The sequence below is a fragment of the Lepisosteus oculatus genome, chromosome 23 (genome assembly GCF_040954835.1).
Source record: "Lepisosteus oculatus isolate fLepOcu1 chromosome 23, fLepOcu1.hap2, whole genome shotgun sequence".
NCBI classification, from domain to species: Eukaryota; Metazoa; Chordata; class Actinopteri; order Semionotiformes; family Lepisosteidae; genus Lepisosteus; species Lepisosteus oculatus.
In genome coordinates, this window is record NC_090718.1 from 8174292 (window position 1) to 8193556 (window position 19265).

Genomic DNA, 19265 nt, shown 5'->3' on the forward strand with positions numbered 1-19265 from the left:
CATGTTACTCAAGAAGCTCTCTCTTTGCTTTTTTTCCCCAGGACCTCCATTTATCGTGTCACCACCTGAGAACATTACTGTAAACATATCCCAGGATGCCCTGTTCACCTGTCAAGCAGAAGCATACCCTGGCAACCTGACATACATCTGGTTTCAGGAGGAAGAAAATGTCTTCTTCAAGAAGTAAAGTTATGATCGGGTTCACATTTGTGTTATTATGCTTTGCCTAGCTGTTGAAGAATGACCTTTTTAGAGGAATGAAGGGGATAAATCAAACGTTGATTTTATGTCTTCAGAGAATGACACATAACTTGCAGTAATTGATAGATGAAGCAGCAGTCAACAGGGTAGGAATGCACACACTAAAACAAATTAGGAACAGCAGGCACTGTCAAACCGCAGTGCTCCCATTGCATTCCTATTGTAATGTGTTGGGGGGATATAATTAAAAAATAAGACAAATCAAGTTGAAAATGAAATATGGGGTCCTTAACCCAGCTTGCAAATCAGGCAAATAAGGATTAATAATAATTAAGCCCCTTACAGTCAGTGAAGACTAAGAATTACACAACACTCAGGCACAGCTTATACAGGTAATACAGTAAAATCAGGCAGCAAACGTATGCAGGACCTCTATTTTCATGGGGGGTAAGTATAATTTTATAGTTCTGTTCTATTATAATAGTATAGTCCCTCAATTATAATATGCTGTTATAATTATGGTTAAGGCTGGTTGACTAAAGATTTCTCTTTTTGCAAATTTGGGATTAACAATACTTATTACCCACTCAAATTGGATTTGCCATAAAAATTTTGTTTTTAAAAATTCAGCTTTTTCAGCAGGGACACCCACAATCACACAGCTGGCAGAACCACCTACTGAACTATTCGTTATTTGACACTTTGTATGCAGCATTGATTGGAAGGCAGGCATAACTCTCTCTGTAATCACCCTAAGCTGACAAATGGTCATGGGCACATTTTGGGCTGGAACCTTTCCTGACCTTACACTTCTTTTCCAGATGTTATAGTATAGAATTGTTACAGAAATTACTGACAGCTGTATTGGAGCTTAGAACACGTTTATACCTAGCAACATTGTAATATATGACAATGTTGTGCAGCAGGATGGACTAAAATTGCTTTAAATTGTAAAATTTAATGAGAAAGCCTATGCCCAGTAGTTTTAATCAAGATTAAAATCTAAGTATGCGATATATCACCTTTCATTTCGAATAAAATAGATTTCCCCTGTTGCCTTTTTAAATGGATAATCTACATCATAACAATTAAAATGCTGAAATAAACCAAGCAAATAATGTCACTTATAAGGCATAATTGTAATCTCTGAACTCCAAATAAAATGATAGTGGATAATCATAATAGACATTGATTTAGCTCTAAAGACACATGCAATGGATTGTCACATGCACTCCCTGACAGAACTCCCCAAAAATTCAGATTTGTTTCCCCAAATAATTGCATCTTCTGGAATCCTAAATATAGTAGTTTAAAGTTTAAAGCTTTTAAATTTTTATATACTGTATTTTTCAAAAAATGTTGCAGCATTGAAAGTTGCACATGGAAATATTTAGTGCATGGTCTGCTGAAACATTTTTTTTTGTGAATGTGTCAGAGATGCTGTCATGTTACAGGATTGATCACAAAGATTATGCTTTACTGTATTTGATAAAATCATACAAGTAATGTTTTTGTACAGGTTTTTCCCAAACTATCAAGTATACCGCTCTGGCAGAAAATGTAATATTTTTAGGAACTGGTCTCCAACAGACTGTAAACAGATTCAAATCTTCTTTTGCAATATGACTAAATCCCATGGTGAGACGGCTAGTATGTGCAGGCGCTTTTGTGATCCTGGCTAAGCAATTGCATGCTTGTATCTAGTGTGTACAAAGCAGGTTGTTTCTTCCTGACATGAATATCTTGTGACACTGTGCTTGTGTCATCACACGCTTCACTGGCATGGATTATCAAAAATATAGCCAAGAGCTGCATCAGGTTTCTCCATGCGTACTGCACTGACTCCTTAGAAAGGGATCTTTTTTGCTCCTTGAGAACTAAAGCATTTTAAACAGAGGCTGCCAGCAGGTGTAGAAATGCAGTATGGGAGTGTGGAAGGCTGGTGACCACTTCTCGGGAGAGCTCAGATACAGTATAAGAGCATGAAAGTGAACCTGTAGCGTTCCTTAGAATTATTTTATTTGATAGTACTGTAACATGTTGTTGTTACGAGTCCAGTGTTAAGAATTAATTAGTTTAAAGCACTATATAGTGCAAGGATAATTTATCTATCTGTTAATTAATGAATGTATCCTTGCGCTTTTGTGGACACACGACTCAAAGCTCTTTACAGGTAAGGGGGACTCCCCTCCACCACCATCTGGATGATGCGCTGGCAGCCAAAGTGCGCCAGTACGTTCCTCACACACCAGCTCTCAGTGGGGAGGAGAGCAGAGGGATGAAGCCAGTTCATAGATGTGGATTATTAGGAGGCCATGACTGGTAAAGCCCAGGAGGAAATTTGGCTAACACACCGGGGTAACACCTGTACTCTTTTTGAGAAGTGACCTGGGATTTTTAATGACCATAGAGAGCTCGGTTTTACATCTCATCGAAAGGATGGCACTGTTTAAAAGTATAGTGTTCCCATCACTATACTGGGGCATTAGGACCCACACAGACGGGTCTCCCATACAGGTACAGCCAGGCTCACACTCGCTTATCTTCAGTGGGTTACTAGTCGAGAGTTGCAGGGTGATATAGCTGCTGGCTATAAAAACAGTACGAGTGGAAAAAACGGAGATGTACCTTGAAGGAGGCAGAATATGGTTAAGTTGTAGGGATTCACTGATTTTCACTGATAATGCAAAGATTAAGGACTAATGTGGAATCTATTGTACCAGAATTCTTAGACTCTAAGGCAATTGATCTATGATCTGTAAATTCACCTTTCATTTTGTAGGCTTTTTTTAATGCTGATGTGATTGCTTTATATACATAAATCATATAAATCAGAGCTTTCAGTTATATTTTCAGAAAACAGAAAACCATGCAGAACTGGATTGTTATAGGCACTTTTTTGTGCTGTTTATGGATACAGGAAATCTACAGTACTCTTATTTGAAAATATATTTATATATAATAGATTTTGACAGTCCAAAAAGATGTAAAACTATTCAAAAACTGATTTTTATTATTTTACTTTGAAGTCATCTGAAAGTAAGCACCTCTAGCAACACCAATCATTTCTCACTCAGACACACCCCCTATTTCCCTCATTCTGTTTTCACATCAGTTTGTAAGCAACACAGTGCTCTCTAGTGCCACCTCTTAAAAACTACATTTAATGCTTCCGTTGTTGAAGCTTATTTTAAAGAGAATACTACTTTTTTGCTACTCTAAATAGGTTGTAAATATTTTCAAGGGCAAAAATAATGAATGCTGTTTTATTTCATTGCTTCTCGGCCTGGTTGTGATGGATGACAAATGGTCACCAGTGTAAAATCATTTCCATTTTTTGGTTTAATCTTCGCCAAACAAGTCCATGACCCCTGGAGTCAGCCAACCAGCAGTAAGACTCTCCCGAGTCTGTCTCTCCTTGTTCGATTATCTGCTAGATCTCATTAAGCCAGTCATGCAGATGGGGCTCTTGTGTTACAATTTCAAAAATGCTCTCATGGAGGAAGATTTAAAAAATAGCAGGCAATAACCAATGTGATGGGCATTCAAAAAACACAAACCAGCATTGTAAATTTGCTGCTCTATAAAATAGTGTTGTTTCAGGCTGTAGAGATACCAGTTCCAAAATCTTATTTTGTGCTTTGTGTTGCTTTGCTTTTTTGATAAAATCCATTTCCAAATTGAACTGCTATCTTTGGTTTAAGGAAGTGTATGAAAGTAATTGTTTTGATGGACACTCATGCAAAGATTCTTTAAAACCACCCAATACACAGTGTACCAGCAGAGTGGATCTAAATGTGGTCATTTTTGTAAGCCTGGTTTTATTAATTTTTTATTTTTTTGTCTCCCTAGTGACTTGAAGCTTAGAGTGCGGATTTTGATTGATGGAACCCTCATCATCTTTCGAGTGAAGCCCGAGGATTCTGGGAAGTATACCTGCATTCCCAGCAACAGCTTGGGCCGCTCACCCTCTGCTTCAGCCTACCTGACGGTACAGTGTGAGTATTGAACCGACTGCTGAAGTCAAAGTGAAACAAGAAAACAGAGTGAATACAAAAGCCCTCCCCATCAAAATGAGCATCCCTGGTAAAATTGGGAAATTGCATGCAACTGGGCCGCAGTTTTGATGTGACTTTTGCGCAGATTGCAAAAGTTTCAACTTAACTAATGAGCATAGAAACATAAAGAAAGTAATCTAGCTTCTTAATTTGCTAGAAGAGTAGCTTACCAATCTGAGCATCCCATTTCATTGGCCTAGCAGCTATGAAACATGGTTTTTCCAAAGAATAGGTTATTCCAAACTCCCACATTTGTGAAACATGTGTGTTTACACGTTTATGTAAAAAAAAAACAGGTAAACTTTCTCAGGTTTTAAGGCACCTTTGAGTATTTTTTGCTTGATTGGATCGCGTTTTGCTGTTGAGTCTGAAGAAGTCCATTTGGTTGACTGTGTCAAAGCCTTTGTAGACCTCTCTGTTCAAGATTCCCAGCATTCACTTCTTTTTGCCCATCAAAGTAGTCCATTCATTGCTTCCTCCGTTCCAGTTTTGGTGTGCTAAGTAATTGACACTCATTTTAAAATGGCACAGAAAAGGTCTTGACCACTTCAACGAGAAGAGCTTTCATATTTGGCACGTACATCAATCACAGTAATTGTACACCCCAATTACAGTTCTCAGATTTTCTTATTGGTTTTTTAGAACAACATTTGTGTATTGTCTGTGTTTAAGCAAATTTCAAGAATTGTTTTAATGATGTGCAGTGAGAAAAAAAAATTCTAATATAAGAAATAAAATACTAGAAAGAATGTTGTCCTTTTTCCAGACAATGCAAGATGCAAAACATTCCTTGTCTGCTTCATGAATTAGCAGCTCAGTATCTGGTCTTCCATTGACTGCAATGAAAGACATTCCACAGTAATCCATTGTAAATTGCGAGCCGAAAAATAATTAATAGCTCAGTCATTTTAACCATTCCTGATCAATCTGTGGAATTCCACAGTTCATCCTTGGAGAAAGATGATAGAAAATAATAATAGTAATTAAGAGTTCCTTAATCATTTGGTTAAAACAAAAGCCAGTTCTGTTTTTTTTTTTCCCCATTTTGCTGTATATTTTGTTTTTCTCCAAAAAGGTAGAAAAACCTCCACAACACACATGTACATTATATTGTATATTACTTCAGAAACCTTCATTTCAATTTTTAAAGCTCACCCCTTTTTATTTGCTAAAGAGATTATATAAACAGGAATAAAATGACATTGTTTGTGTTTGAATTACTTTGTATGAAGGAGTTTGACCTTTTAGTATTGTTCTAGGACATTTCTGTCTCTCTTCTGGAAGGAACTGTCAAATCCAAAATTTCTGGCTAGTTGCTCTGTAATAGAGGAGAGGTTACTTAAGTCTCTGAGCCAATTTAGCCCTTGAATTGTGTGTGAAAATGCCCATTAGTGCCATTTGTGATTGTGGTCAAGTGATCAAGATGTGATTTCACACATTTGCAATCTGATGGTTCACACTCCCATGAGCCACTGAGTGGAAATGAAACGATGACCTTGAGCCTTTTAGTAATCTGGTCAGTACTTTTCCCTCAGGTTTTACTTCTGCTGTTTAAAACATCGATGCAATTTCATTTTTCATTGAAATCTGGATGTGATTTGATGTAAAACCAGGACCTTTTTCTTATTTGCTGCTGTTGTTTCATTCCTGGACACTATACCATGGTTTTCACTTTTGAAATCAACGGCTTTCAGTGCTTTTAAGCTGAAACTTCAATGATGTGTCACAGTACTTTATGGATATTATGGACAAGTATGGGTCCTTGATGGTGTGGTTTCTTTTTCTACTCAAGTTTAATGCTAAAATTAAAATTGTTAGGTTGATCTCAGACAGAATTGTAAGATAACCATTGTGAGTGGGAATTTTGACAAGTTTGAAATTATGTATTTATGAGAACTGAATATTAAGCCGTTTGGGATTGTTTTTCTCATGGAAGGATGAATGTCTGGTATGCTGCCAGTAGTGAATTTACTATGTTTAAGTTAAGTAGCATGAGAAACGTCAGTAAAATTAACAATCTCATCTGGCTTGCTACATCTTATGTAATTGTTTTTTTAATGGAAACCTAGACATCAGCTTCAATAATATGGCTGGGTAACTACTGTATATCCTGACTCCCACAGCTCTTTGCATAAAGAAGACCCTCCTGTTTTCTTGTGTTTGTTATGCACTCTTGTAGTTTCCAACATTAAATGTCATTTGTTATGGTTTTGAGTTGCGAAGGGTGTTCCTAGGTAGCCTCCCACAATGAAGACTGTTTCATTTTGCTTCTTCTTTCACAAATATTTATTGTGAAAGTTAAAGGAGAAAACATTGAATAACTGTGAACATGCAAATCGTCAAGGTTTATTTTGTTCCTATGTTGAATAATTTCATACCTGCGCTGATGCACTCCAGCTAGGTGAGCTCTGACTGTTTCCGATGCCTTCAGTGTTTGGTGCGCAGGCTTTTAAATCCATACTGACATTTCAAAGCAAGCCGAACACTCAGGCAAGATCAGTAGAACGACCTGCAGGGACAGCAGAGGTGCTTGTGTCTTGGCAGACCAAACCCCAGCACACTTGCTCATTAAAATAATCCCCTGCAATATGTTTTCTTAAAAATTCTTGCCAACCAGCAAGCAAAGCAGAAATCAGACCACAAAAAAAATGTATAATCATCCCTGTTGGCTGGTGGGAAAAAAAATGCACATCAATAAGGCTTATTAGCTGTGGCAGTGACAGTCGTAGAGAAAATGCAATTTCACCCCTCCCACTCAGTGGAAGCTCTGACTTGTACAGGAGCATCAGACAGGAAGAATCTGACTTGGCAGCGATCCAGACCTGATCCCAGAAGACTTCCTCTGCCACTGCTGCAGCTTCCTGCAAACTGCTCATGCCCTGCTGAGTCTGGCACACAGCTCCACTGAGCGATAGGGTATAGCATGGAAATGTACTGATGGGCACACATCCCCTGACCCTGCATCTGGAAATTCTTATGCGGCAACAGCGTTGCAGTTAAACACTGAATGTGAAGGAGAGTAGAAGAACCAGTTCATGGTTAATTCACGGCTTTTCCATATTAGTGTAGCCCAAGACAAAAAAAAGAGAATCTATCCGAGTAAGGATCTGTATGGTTAACATAGAAGGGGTGCTCATCCATAATTATGAATTAGAATGCTTTGGCCACAGAGAACTGGCTTAATTAGTGTAGAGTAGTTCTTTTTTGTATAAAAATAAAGAAAAAGCCATTATTATATCTTATCTCCCAACCCAAAGCTTTATGAAACACAGAGGATTTCATTTTACTATAGGGAGGAAATGAATACCTTTCAGTATTTTGGAATTCAAATTATGTGGAGTACACATGATTTAAGTGGCTGAAGATATTTTGTTTTAGGACATTTCACAAAAAGGTGCTTATTTAAGCACTTTAGAAATAAACATAAGCACTGTACAGTAAACTTGTTGCTGAAAATGTGTCTCAATGTGTCTCAATAGTGTGTTCATTCCAGTAGTTTCCAAAGTCACCAGTTTGAAGAGCTAATCTCATTCCTTTCTAGCAGGGAACATTTATTCCATGACATGACACCGATTCCACAGATGGGGATAATTTTAGGACTGGGATTACTTTTGAAGAGGCAGGCAACCGGTAATACTTCCAGTATCAGTTTGAATTCATTTGTACTCACGTTCACACTACCTTATAAAAGATTATACTGTATACACAGTACAGAGATAAGCTGGAGCATGTAAGCAGAGGTTAAGGTGACTGAAAAGTATTAAAGAAAAAATAAAACCTAGCCTTTGGTTGTGGAGCCTTCTATAGGTGTGTACAGGTAGCAACAAGAACAGAAACCGTTTGGAGTTTTGAGTGTTGGAGGGACACATCTGAGGAGCTGGGATCGATGTACCAGTCTCGGTAAAAGCAGTTTTCCCGTGGCTCCTTTGGTCTTTGATGTTAGCATTTACAACGGCGGCGCTAGAAGACTGACAGGCTCTTCTAACTCTTAAGACTGGAATCCTACAGGAATCCTCTGCCAAAGAGCCCACCAGCACTACTAAGTAGTTATACTATTTACACAAAAACCAGCCCCGAGGTGAACAGTATAGAAGCAGTCAAGTATCTTTCCAGTATTCCCTAACGAGGCAGTACTGTAGAACAAGTACAGCTGTCTGTTTTTGCCAGCCATTCCTGAATTAGTTTGCTGCCTGCAACATTTCATTCTTAATAATAATGTCTAATACTCGGTTAGCAGCTAATTCTAACTTTTGTTCTGAAAGCACCACCTGACCTCTACTAATTGTTTTATATTGTGGAGATCCCTGAACACCATTAGGCCCTTAGATACTCTTGTACAGTAGTAGAAAGCAACATTTTCTTCAGCTGCTTTTTAAAATTCCAACCCTTCCTCCACTTTGTGCCTCCCCCTCCTCTGCAACTGATCATTATGCCAGTTTAAACATTTAAATGTTTCCCTTTCTTTTATTACCCACTGCACACTGTGGGAAAAACCAACACATCTGTGGTGCATATATTGCCACATTGTGTGTCTTTTCATCCATGACTTCAAACACTGCTGGTAGCAGTCTACAAGAAATTAGGAGTCTGCTGCTGTTCTCATCAAAAGCATTTTATTCTTTTTCTTCCATCCCATGAACACTGCTCAGTTTTTTTTTAATGATTTGAGTAACTGAGTAACAAGCACCAGCACTATTTGGTAGCATTAGGGTGTATAGTATAATATTTTAAAATACTTCATTCACACAAGCCTTCATTGGGGCAAACAATCCCAACATACTCAGGGACACTATCACAGCAAACTGGTCTCCTATGCTCAATAAATATCCAGTCCTCTCCTTCAATAGGAAGACATGTTCTTTGTCTCTTTGGAGACCTACTAGCATACCACACTTGTTTTATCCCTTTTGGCAGTTTAGTTTCCAACTAGAATTACTACTCCTCTACAGAGACTACAGAGGATTCAAGAACACAAAAATACTAAATTCACTTTGGTTGCATCACCAGATGAATGCACTCCAAAGCAAAAAAAAAAAAAGATACATGGACTTCCTTCTTTTTGTCTCCCCTCTTTCAGACTTCATCTGGATTAGGACTACAGACTAACTGCATTAAAGCATAGGAGTCCATTTTTAACCCCTGTGCCAGCTAAACTCCCTACAGTTGCTCCTTCTCCTCACTCTCTCCCAAAACTATGCCTAGCATCTGCACACCTGGCACTAATATAACCCAATAGCAAATCCTGTGGAATGTGGAGTTACCCCCTGGACCAATCAAATGAGCTCTTTCCCTTCCAGGGGCATTCCAGTCACACAGGACCCTAATCAGGGAACTGAGTCAGGTGTGTCCAGTTTTCACTCCCAGAGGAGACCCTGGCCAAAGGCTTGGCTTGTACCACCATACTAAGAATCTAGAATCTAGATACTTAAATCTAAATGCACATGACCCAGTACATACAGAAAAATCCAATTATCTTCAAAATGAATCTAAAATATAATTATCTTGCCAAATAAACACATATTATGTATATTATATGATATATTATAGTATATTAAATTATATACTTTTGTATAAATCTCCGTATCAAATAATGGAATCTAATTTATGAATCAAATCTATAATAACATGGAGAAGGTGTAATAAAATGTTTGAGGGTGTAGAGGGAGTGTACAGTATGTCCAATTTACCTTGCTTTCATTTTATTTTACTGAACAATGCATCAACAGTTTCGCTTATTTGCTTTTGAAAAGATCATATTTCTAAAAAAGCTGTTGATAAAATCCCACTAAAAAGATGGTCTGAAGTCCAATGCTATGTCTTTCCAAAGTTAAGTGGGAGTGTGAGTTGTAGTCAAGTTTGAAACCAAACAAAAATTAAGGATTAGGTGAGAAACCGCATAGTTAGATTAAATTATTCTGGGGATGCTTCAAAGATGTATTTAAACTTTATAACTGATTGGATGTGTCATCTCTTATGCACTGGCAGCAAAAAAAAATTGGATGCAGGGTGAAATTACTATGAAGTACATACTTCATATCATGATGTGTATCAAGAGACATTGTGATTGATTAATGTTATAGTCTGGCGGTTTTCAACCAGGGATCTCTTCAGAGGTTTTCTTAGAGACTGTCCCAGGCTTCCTTTGAAATCCTGAGTAAAATGCTCTCTCACGCAGCAGATCTGTTCTGCCACTGCTTATAGATGACATGTTTTTAATGTATTTCAGTTGGTGGTAGCCTTTCTAATAATAACTGTAGGCTTTAGTTGACGTTTTGGTTTCCTTTAGTTGTTTCATTAACAGGTTGAGAATGTGAACCAGATATTAAAAATGCATCGCATGTTAATCGAGTGGACTTCTTCAGGATCAATAGAAAACTGTCTTAAAGTTAATATGTTTAGAAATGATTTGCGTAAAAACAGAAATCGAAATAACCATTGCTCACAGATTGATTTTGAAATGCATGGAATGTATATAGGCGTTTATACTATCAAAGCCTACCTTGGTCAAACTTCACACCAAGCCTCCTGTCTCTTGTTTTATTCAATTATAGAACGGAGGGCTGGATCCACTAGTCTTGACCCATTGTAATCTTTTGCTAACAGAAGATGTGTTTTAATTTCAGATCACCCCGAATCATTTAAAAAAAAAATTAGTCTTTGCCACAAAAGCGTCAGTTAAAATAAGCATTTGCTGCAAAGCCAGAAGCTACTATTGTACAGTACTTGTCCTGTGAATGTGTAAGGTGTAAAGGTGGTCAAACCTGATTTTAATTTTAAGACAAGCTATTAATTGTTCTCCAGACTTACACTGGACACTGCCTGTTATGCTTCACTGGCTGCAGTCTGATTGCATCCAATTTCCTGTTTGCCTGTGTAGTACAGTGGTCAATCTCAACATTACAAGCAAGTTGTATTATGGCATGTAAGTCAAGCATTACAAGCATTACATTATACTCTTAATGGGGCATTATCTGTTGTGAACCCACTGGGACCTTGTTAGGGAATATGGCAGAAAATGACCGCTGAATTGAAATGTTTTGGCCTCAGATTGAGCATCATTATGCAGACGATATCCATCTGTTCCACTACTTCAGTAACTGTTCAGCGGAAAAGACTTTTAATCTTGTTGCGAGAACATATTGCCAGGATGCCATTGGTATCGTACACAAATGTGGTATTTCTTTGATATAGATAACTGGACCAAAAAAGTGGAACAGGCCAATTGGAATATTGAGCAAAATGAGACACAATATGGCAAAAACAGATCAGTTACTGTAATACTCCGTACAGTATTACTCTGTAATTCTGTAATGGTAACTGCTCAGCCCGAGAGTGCAAGGTACTCCAGAGGGTGGTGAAACTGGCACAAAACTCTACTGGCTGCGCGCTACTGAACATCGAGGATATCTACTCTGTTAGATACCTCAAGAAGGCTGGGTCTATCCTCAGGGACCCCAGTCACCCTAACCAAAACTTGCTCTCTCTACTACCATCTGGAAAACGATACCGAAGTATACAGGCCAAGACCACCTGGTTTCGAAACACTGTCTTCCCCCAGGCGGTAAGACTGCTCAAACTGCCAACCACAGCAGACGCCTGCAGTTACCTCCTTGAACTGACAGGGGGCACCGGCGCCCTCCTGTCACTTGCACTCTCAGGACACATACGAAGAGCGCTAAATATCCCCTATCCTTGTGTTACTTTCGCACAATCTGTAAATTGTACTGTAAATTGCAATTGTGTAATTATTTTGTCTCCTAATTGTTTTTTCTTTTCGTTAATCTAATCCCTATAAATTCCTGTCCTTCTACTCTTCTATCCCTGTTAACAAGCACGCAGACAGCACTGCTGGATGCTGTACTGTTCGTGCTTTGATAAATAAACCTTGCTTGGTTGATTGATTACATCACAGCTGTTTTACATTTGATTCCACAGGTTATATAGTATAATGCAAATTAAGTCATAAATCCCTGTAATGCACAGGACCATAGAAAGTTTGTAAGAGTTTGGTTTCTTAAATTGTTCAGTCATTCTTTTAGATTATTTTAGATAACACCTGAATGCTTGGATCTCTTGTGGGAATAAAGCAGAGCACAGCCAAGGTTAAATAAATTTTTGTGCCTTTTTCAATATCATTTGTATTTTTTTTCTAACGTCTGCTGCACTGACCTCCCTTTGTAGTCCCCGCCCGGGTTGTAAATATGCCGTCTGTCATCTACGTCCCAATTGGATTGCCAGGATTCATTCGCTGCCCAGCTGATGCCAACCCGCCAGTGACATCCGTCAAGTGGAATAAAGATGGCCGCCCACTGCGAATTGAGAAGGTCAGTTAGCGCGTCCGCAGTTACAGACGTCTCACCCACAGTTAAATAAAGAGGATGTTTGAATTGGCATAATACGTCATGTAAAAAAATCTATTTTTCCAAATACCTTTTGAGAGCTTTTTCGTAGTACACTGAAAAGCAAAGCATCTTGTTTCGATCTGTTGGCATCCACTGAAGTTCGGTTGTTTTAATTCAGTGGCTCAGAAATTCAGAACAGATGTAAGAAAAAATGGAAACGTTCCCCTACATCCCCACCATCAAGGGCGTAGTATAATGTCCAAAGTGTCACCTGGGCAGGGCGTACACACAGGAATATGGGTTAGCTTCAGAGGTTCTGCAAGGTTCAGGTAAAGTCTGTAAAGAAACCTTAAGTGAATTAGGTTTTTTACAAGACAAGTACTTTTCCAGGCAATCACCTCATTGGCATCCATTCATGCGCCTATTTCATTTAGTAATGGCTGCTAGGGTAATAATCAACGTTTGGAGAGCAATGGAAATTACTTTGGAGAAAGAACAATAGTCTCGACAGAAAAGCTTTCATCATCAGGAGAGTGGGTACAATACATTATTGATCGTGGGTCATTCATTTGATAAAACGTCATTATTCATCAAGGGATTAAGGGTCGTTTGTTTGTCAAAGCAAGAGGCAGAAGTAACAACGAACTCTCTGCTGTGCTTCTCTGCACCCAGTATCCCGGCTGGAGCCTGATGGAGGATGGGACCATTCGTGTGGAAGAGGTGACAGAGGATTCTCTTGGCACTTACACCTGTGTGCCTTACAACGTCCTGGGTACCATGGGACAGTCCCCCCCAGCCCGTCTGGTGCTAAAGGCAAGGATTGTTCACTTTATTTTTATATTCCTTCCATGGCCCACAGCTGAGACTGTGGCTAGTGATTTTATGTGAAGGACGTAAAACCTGTTTGTTTAGCAAAAGAAAGACACATCCTCAGGGTGTGCTTTGGTGTATTTTTGGATGTTTCTATTTTCTGTGTGTTCGGTAATTTTGTAAAAGGTCAGCTCTTCCTGTTTTCATCTCCGGACAACTGCAAATTGCAAGAAACTTAATTTCAGAGGTGTTTGTTTTTTCTCCTACAGGATGTCTGACTGAAAGCAACAAACTAAAATTAGAGCTTTGCGCTCCCGTGTATACACTAAGTGTAAGGAACATCAAGTAAGGTTCTGGGAAATGTATGAAATATGGGCAAGCCTGCAAAAACACTGGTGGTAATCAAATTGCAGTCAAGTGGACTCAATAGCCGGCGTACACCAGGTTCACAAGTGCCCAATTAAATTTAATAAGTTTTCATTCACAAAATGAATCACTCGTTAATTCGTGCTGCATCAATCCTAATATAAACCCACATCAACCTTTATTTCTCCCTTTACATTCAGATATTTTTATCTTTATTTGTTATTTGCTTTCCAATACATAATAAACATGTCTCTGTCTCTAAAAACAGGCACTGAAATGCCAGGGTGCAGAAAAGCACATATCTTATACAGCCTTATAGCAACTATATACAATACTGTACATTTTATATGCATATTATCATATTATACTGTATATAATTATTAATGTAGAAAGGATTCATTTATCTCAGCCATTTAACATACAGTATTATACAGTATATTTAATGGGTTTGCTTTTATGCATACAGTATTATAGAACGCTGTGGCTGTATTAGCTGAATGTTTGATTAATTACTTTGCTGCAGGAGGCTTTACAAACACCAGTTAGAAGCAAACCCATAGCGCTGGTTTGAATATTATGATATTCATGTCTAAATTTATCATGTAGGCTGTGGAATAAGTGGATTAAGTTTACCCAGATCTTGACTATATAAAACACACTCTTGGCATCATCCACTCATTTGTACCATATTTTAACAAATAATTAAAAAACCTATCATTTGCCTGTACTGTATATGTTAAAAACTATAGAAAATTAAGCAAATACAATACCTTGAAAACGTATTTAGATTCGTGCCAGTTTTCACATTTTGTTGCTTTAAAGTTTGCACACATGACACTTTGAAGCAGCAATTAATAATAGTTATGTACAACATTTACTCCACAGATTCAAAGTAAAAACAGTACATTAAATGAAAAATTGAATAGGAAAAATAGAAAAGTCATGATTTACCTTCAGTAAGTATACAAATCCTTTGCTGTAGCAAACCTGGATTAATTTAGGTACATTGAATAACCTTAATGAGCCACACATTTTGTTGAGTGTCTTCTATCTGTGTGCAATAATGAGACCAGACAAATATAGTGTTACATCTCACACAAACCAAACATTACTCAGTCAAGACAGTCCCTGCTGTCAAACAGGATGGTGGCATTTTGTTGTACTTGTGCTTCTCATCAGTAGCAACTGGGAAGATTGTCAAAACTGACAGGAAAATAGGTGAAATACTGGCAAATCATAGAGGAAAACAGCTCTCAATGAACAAAAACTCACCTTTCAGCAGGAAAATGTCACAAAGCACAAGGCTACATTGGACTGGCTTCAGAATTAGAAACTGAACTAAGAATCTGTTGAAAGACTGTTGAAAAACTGCCATCAGTCAGTGATCCTCAAGCAGCATTCAGAGAGCGACTTTAGAAAAATCTGTATGCAAACTGGGAAGACAATCGGTCAAAAATTGTACCAAACTGGTGTACAGAGATGGGTAAAGTCTTACCCAAAAAGAGCTCATAACTGAGCTTCCACCAAGTATTCACAGGTCTGAAAGCAATTAATATATTTCAGTTTTTTTCTTATTGATGAAACTTGCTGTGGTTCATCTTACCCGTGTTACCCTTAAATGTATTCAGTGTTAAGGATTTCAGGATTTGGAAAGAAATGTTTTATATGTTAAAGGTTAAAAAATGTCTCCACATCACGCATCAGAAAATGGAACATCACAGCAAGTGTCTGAATGTTTTTTCTACAAGGCACTGGATGCATAGCGGAGGTGCACTCATGAAACAAGTCTCCGTTTCTAATTAATTTCTCCGCTGAAATGCAGGATCCCCCTTACTTCACGGTGCTACCCGGCTGGGAATACCGGCAGGAGGCTGGGAGAGAGCTGGTGATCCCTTGTGCTGCTGCCGGAGATCCATTCCCCACGATCACATGGAGGAAGGTACACTGCTCACAACTCCTGCTTTCGTTAGCGGGACAAGTCAGGGGGCACTCCCCCTTCTGTCTGTGTGCGGGTCCTAATGCCCCAGTATAGTGACAGGTACACTGTACTGTAAAAAAATGCACCATCCTTCAAATGAGATGTCAAACCAAGGTCCTGACTCTCTGTGGTCATTAAAAATTCCAGGACGTTTCTCGAAAAGAGTAGGGGTGCTGACCCTGGAATCCTAGCCAGCTTTATCCCTGGCCTTTACCAATCATGGCCTCCTAATAATCGAGATCTATGAACTGGCTTCCTCACTCTGTTCTCCAGCCTCTGATAGCTGGTGTACGGGAGGCATACTGGCACACTCTGGCTGCCTTCCAGAGTACCATCCTGGTGGGACTACACATTGGTGTTGGTAGTGGGATTCCCCATTACCTATAAAGTGCTTTGAGTGGAGTGTTCAGAAAAGAACTATATTAAGCAGAAGAATTATTATATTATTTAGCCTTTCTTCAGGGTGAAAATGATCAGAACGGCAGACATGTCAGAATCTCTCTATGTGAGTCACGGAAGCTGTTGAAGTTTAGGGCAAGTGTGTCTTGACTGGATCTTGTTTAATCAGTTTGCAATTCTGAATAAATTAGGAAATCAGTTCTTTTTGTGCTATCTAAACTCCCTACAGTTCATCCTTCTCCTCACTCTCTCCCAGAACGATGCCTAGCTTATGCACACCTGGCACTTATATAACCCAATAGTAAATCCTGTGGAATGTGGAGTTACCCCAAATTCAGCATGAATAATGGAGATATTTTTTTCCTTTTAATAAATATTTACAAAAGAACATCTAGACAGCTTCTGTCAATACTTACAAAATGAAATTTTAAATGTACAGTACTACTAAACGTGATAGTTACTACAGTAGTCTTTCCTTTGAGAAAAGGCAAACGGTAGATGCTATGCATGAAAAGTACACTTGCTCTTATTAAAAAGGTAATTGCTAGAAGACAGGAAGAAAATTTTTAATTTTTTAATTTGTATTTTCTTTCGCAGTCCTGACAATTAATGGTGGCTGATAGAAATTTGCCCTTCGTGAGGGTAAAGGTAGCTTTTATTCAAAGCAAATTTCAATTATGCCTGTCAGCTCTGTGATTGATTGCGATTCCCATCAATTAGTGTAAGACTCATTATTGAACGAACAAAATAATGCTGATCTGCTGACACATCAGTAACATGCCTTAGGCATATCTCTATAGTTCCTACACACTGACAGTAAGTTTCCTCTCTTGCGCTGGGAATTATCCTTGCGCCCCAAGACTCCAGATTGCAGCACAGCCAAAGCCCAGGGTTATGTGCTGAAAGCTTTCGCCTGGGTTACTGTAATGGCTCTTGCTGAATGGTGTTGTCTCTTGTGAAGGTAGGGAAGCCCAGCAGAAGCAAGCACAATATTCTACCGAGTGGCAGCTTACAGTTCAAATCCCTGAGTAAGGAGGACCATGGGGAGTGGGAGTGTGTCGCTACCAACGTCGTCACAAGCATCACTGCCAGTACTCATCTCCTAGTAATCGGTAGGAACTTCTTCTCTTCTTTGCTTGTCTGACTCTGGTAGAAAGCCAGAGAAAGAACTAAACTCACTGTCTTATAAATCAATGTAAGCAAGTTAAGACATTCCTTTGGTGAAAATGTGCTCACAGTCAAACTATAAAGTACTCTTAGCTGTTATATTTGCATTTGAGATTGTTTAATTGTGTGTGTGCCCCTTTCCCTATATGCTGTATGCGTGAATAACTTCTGTTTTTATCTCCTTGACATCGCACCCCTCCCGCCGATTTGTTCATGAACAGTCTTTGACACAAAAACCATATTAGTACCTGCTCATCTTTCAGAAGAAATTTGTGAGATCCAGGGCTCTGCTTTTAAGAATAAGTAAACAGCTGCAAGAAAAAAATCTGAACAGCAAACTGTGCGTCTCATATTTCATTAAAACCCCATTTGATTGGATTTGTTTCTTTCAAGTGGCTATAACAGTAGAAAACAGTAGATAACAGTAGAAAAAGGATGAGACCATTTACAATACGTGTTAGAAAACTGTTTCAGTGAAGCTTAAGGTGCAGTAGGTGTACTACAATTCAGCAGTTTGATTTTAACGTGATTTTAACACGAAGGACCATCAGTTAGGAATCTTCAATTAGGAATGACCAAGTGCACTTTGAGGACATGTTTACAAAGTAAAATACAACACTATTTAGTAGCACTGGCATTTGAGAATCATGTTTTAATTGACATCCAACATCATAGCATTAATGCAAAATTAATGAAATATTGTTTGTCTTCACATCTACTTACAGTATGTAGGACTTCATTTGTTTAGCTTTATTATTTTAAAAACTAGTATACTATAGGTCTTATTTAGTTTCACCCACAGGATGTTTTCTACAGATGATTACAGGTGCAACTCCCTGTAGATACTGCACACAGTGTTCTTTGGTGTTGTGTACATTGATAATGTCGACATTCCTTTGGCAGTGAAGGGCACTTTCAGTCACTGGCTGTGGTTTAATTGGGTGTCATTGAGCAGTATCTGTCCAGCCATCATCTCGCTGTGATTAGCAGGAGCTCTCTTGAGTGGTGCAGCACCCATCTCATGCTAATTGCCAGGTACTCAACTGTTATCAAGATATCTGTTAAATTGGATGGTGCTTTCCAATTGTTGCCTACCAACATATCTTCATTGGAGGGTAAAAAAGGAGCAGGTGTAAATGAGTTCTGTGGCAAATGTATCTGACTTGCAGAACCTGCAAAGTCATTAAATCCCTGACTATTTTTTTTAAAAGTGCTATATTGACTCAGGAAGGTTTCTTCATGTGGACAGCTACTTACAGGGAGCAGGTTTATAAAAGACATTAAGAAAACAGCTAGTTCACATTGTAATTACAACATGAGGTTATAGAACAAATAAGGCAATCTGCTTATCCAGCCTTTTGTATGAACTTTGCAAATATGGAAGAGAAAATGTCAGTGTTTCAGTGCTGTTGTACAGAAGAACATACTGTAAGAAAGGCAACAGACAAGAGCAGACAGTTTAGCCTGTGGAACTCATTTGGTTGCTAGTAGCTAAATAATTTGATAATTTCATCAAACCTTTTCCTAGAAAAAAAGCCATGGTATTAGATTCAATGACATGAGTGGGTGGCTTATTCTCTTATTTCCAACAACCTTTTGTATAAAATAATAATTATTTTCTCAGTTTTAAATGTGCTTCATTGTTTAGTAATTCCACTCGTCAGTTGGTTTGTGTTTCACTGGTGATCCTAAAGTAAAAACGTCAGTTGGCTGACTTTGTCAATGCCCGTAATGATTGTGACTACTGGAATCAGGTCACCCCATACAGTCGTTTTTCAGGGCTAAAAGGATCTTATCCTGTCAGTGTAGAACATTTCTTTTTACACAGGAATGCTTTTTATTCTTCTATAGACTATATCCAGAGGAACAATATTTTTAGATAATAAAAATGTCACTACTATGTCATTAAAAATTTTAAAAATGTTTAAATAAGAAACGTTTTTT

At 38.4% G+C, this 19265-nt stretch overlaps 1 protein-coding gene and 1 long non-coding RNA gene across 6 annotated transcripts in view; one reads left to right on the forward strand and one right to left on the reverse strand.

The window, feature by feature from the left end:
• The window catches only part of LOC107075683 (uncharacterized), a 152986-nt gene that overhangs the window by 98753 nt on the left and 34968 nt on the right, over positions 1–19265 (reverse strand). For both annotated transcript variants that reach the window (XR_011183044.1, XR_001477196.2), the window contains one exon: positions 12429–12568. This is a non-coding gene — a long non-coding RNA (uncharacterized lncRNA). The remainder of the gene's footprint in view (positions 1–12428; positions 12569–19265) is intronic.
• igsf9bb (immunoglobulin superfamily, member 9Bb) overlaps positions 1–19265 on the forward strand; it is a 171132-nt gene that overhangs the window by 90668 nt on the left and 61199 nt on the right. For all 4 annotated transcript variants that reach the window (XM_015337666.2, XM_015337667.2, XM_015337670.2 and 1 more), the window contains exons 6-11: positions 42–183; positions 4054–4199; positions 12441–12583; positions 13274–13414; positions 15600–15716; positions 17116–17266. In XM_015337666.2, the coding sequence (XP_015193152.2) occupies positions 42–183; positions 4054–4199; positions 12441–12583; positions 13274–13414; positions 15600–15716; positions 17116–17266 (840 nt within the window). The remainder of the gene's footprint in view (positions 1–41; positions 184–4053; positions 4200–12440; positions 12584–13273; positions 13415–15599; positions 15717–17115; positions 17267–19265) is intronic.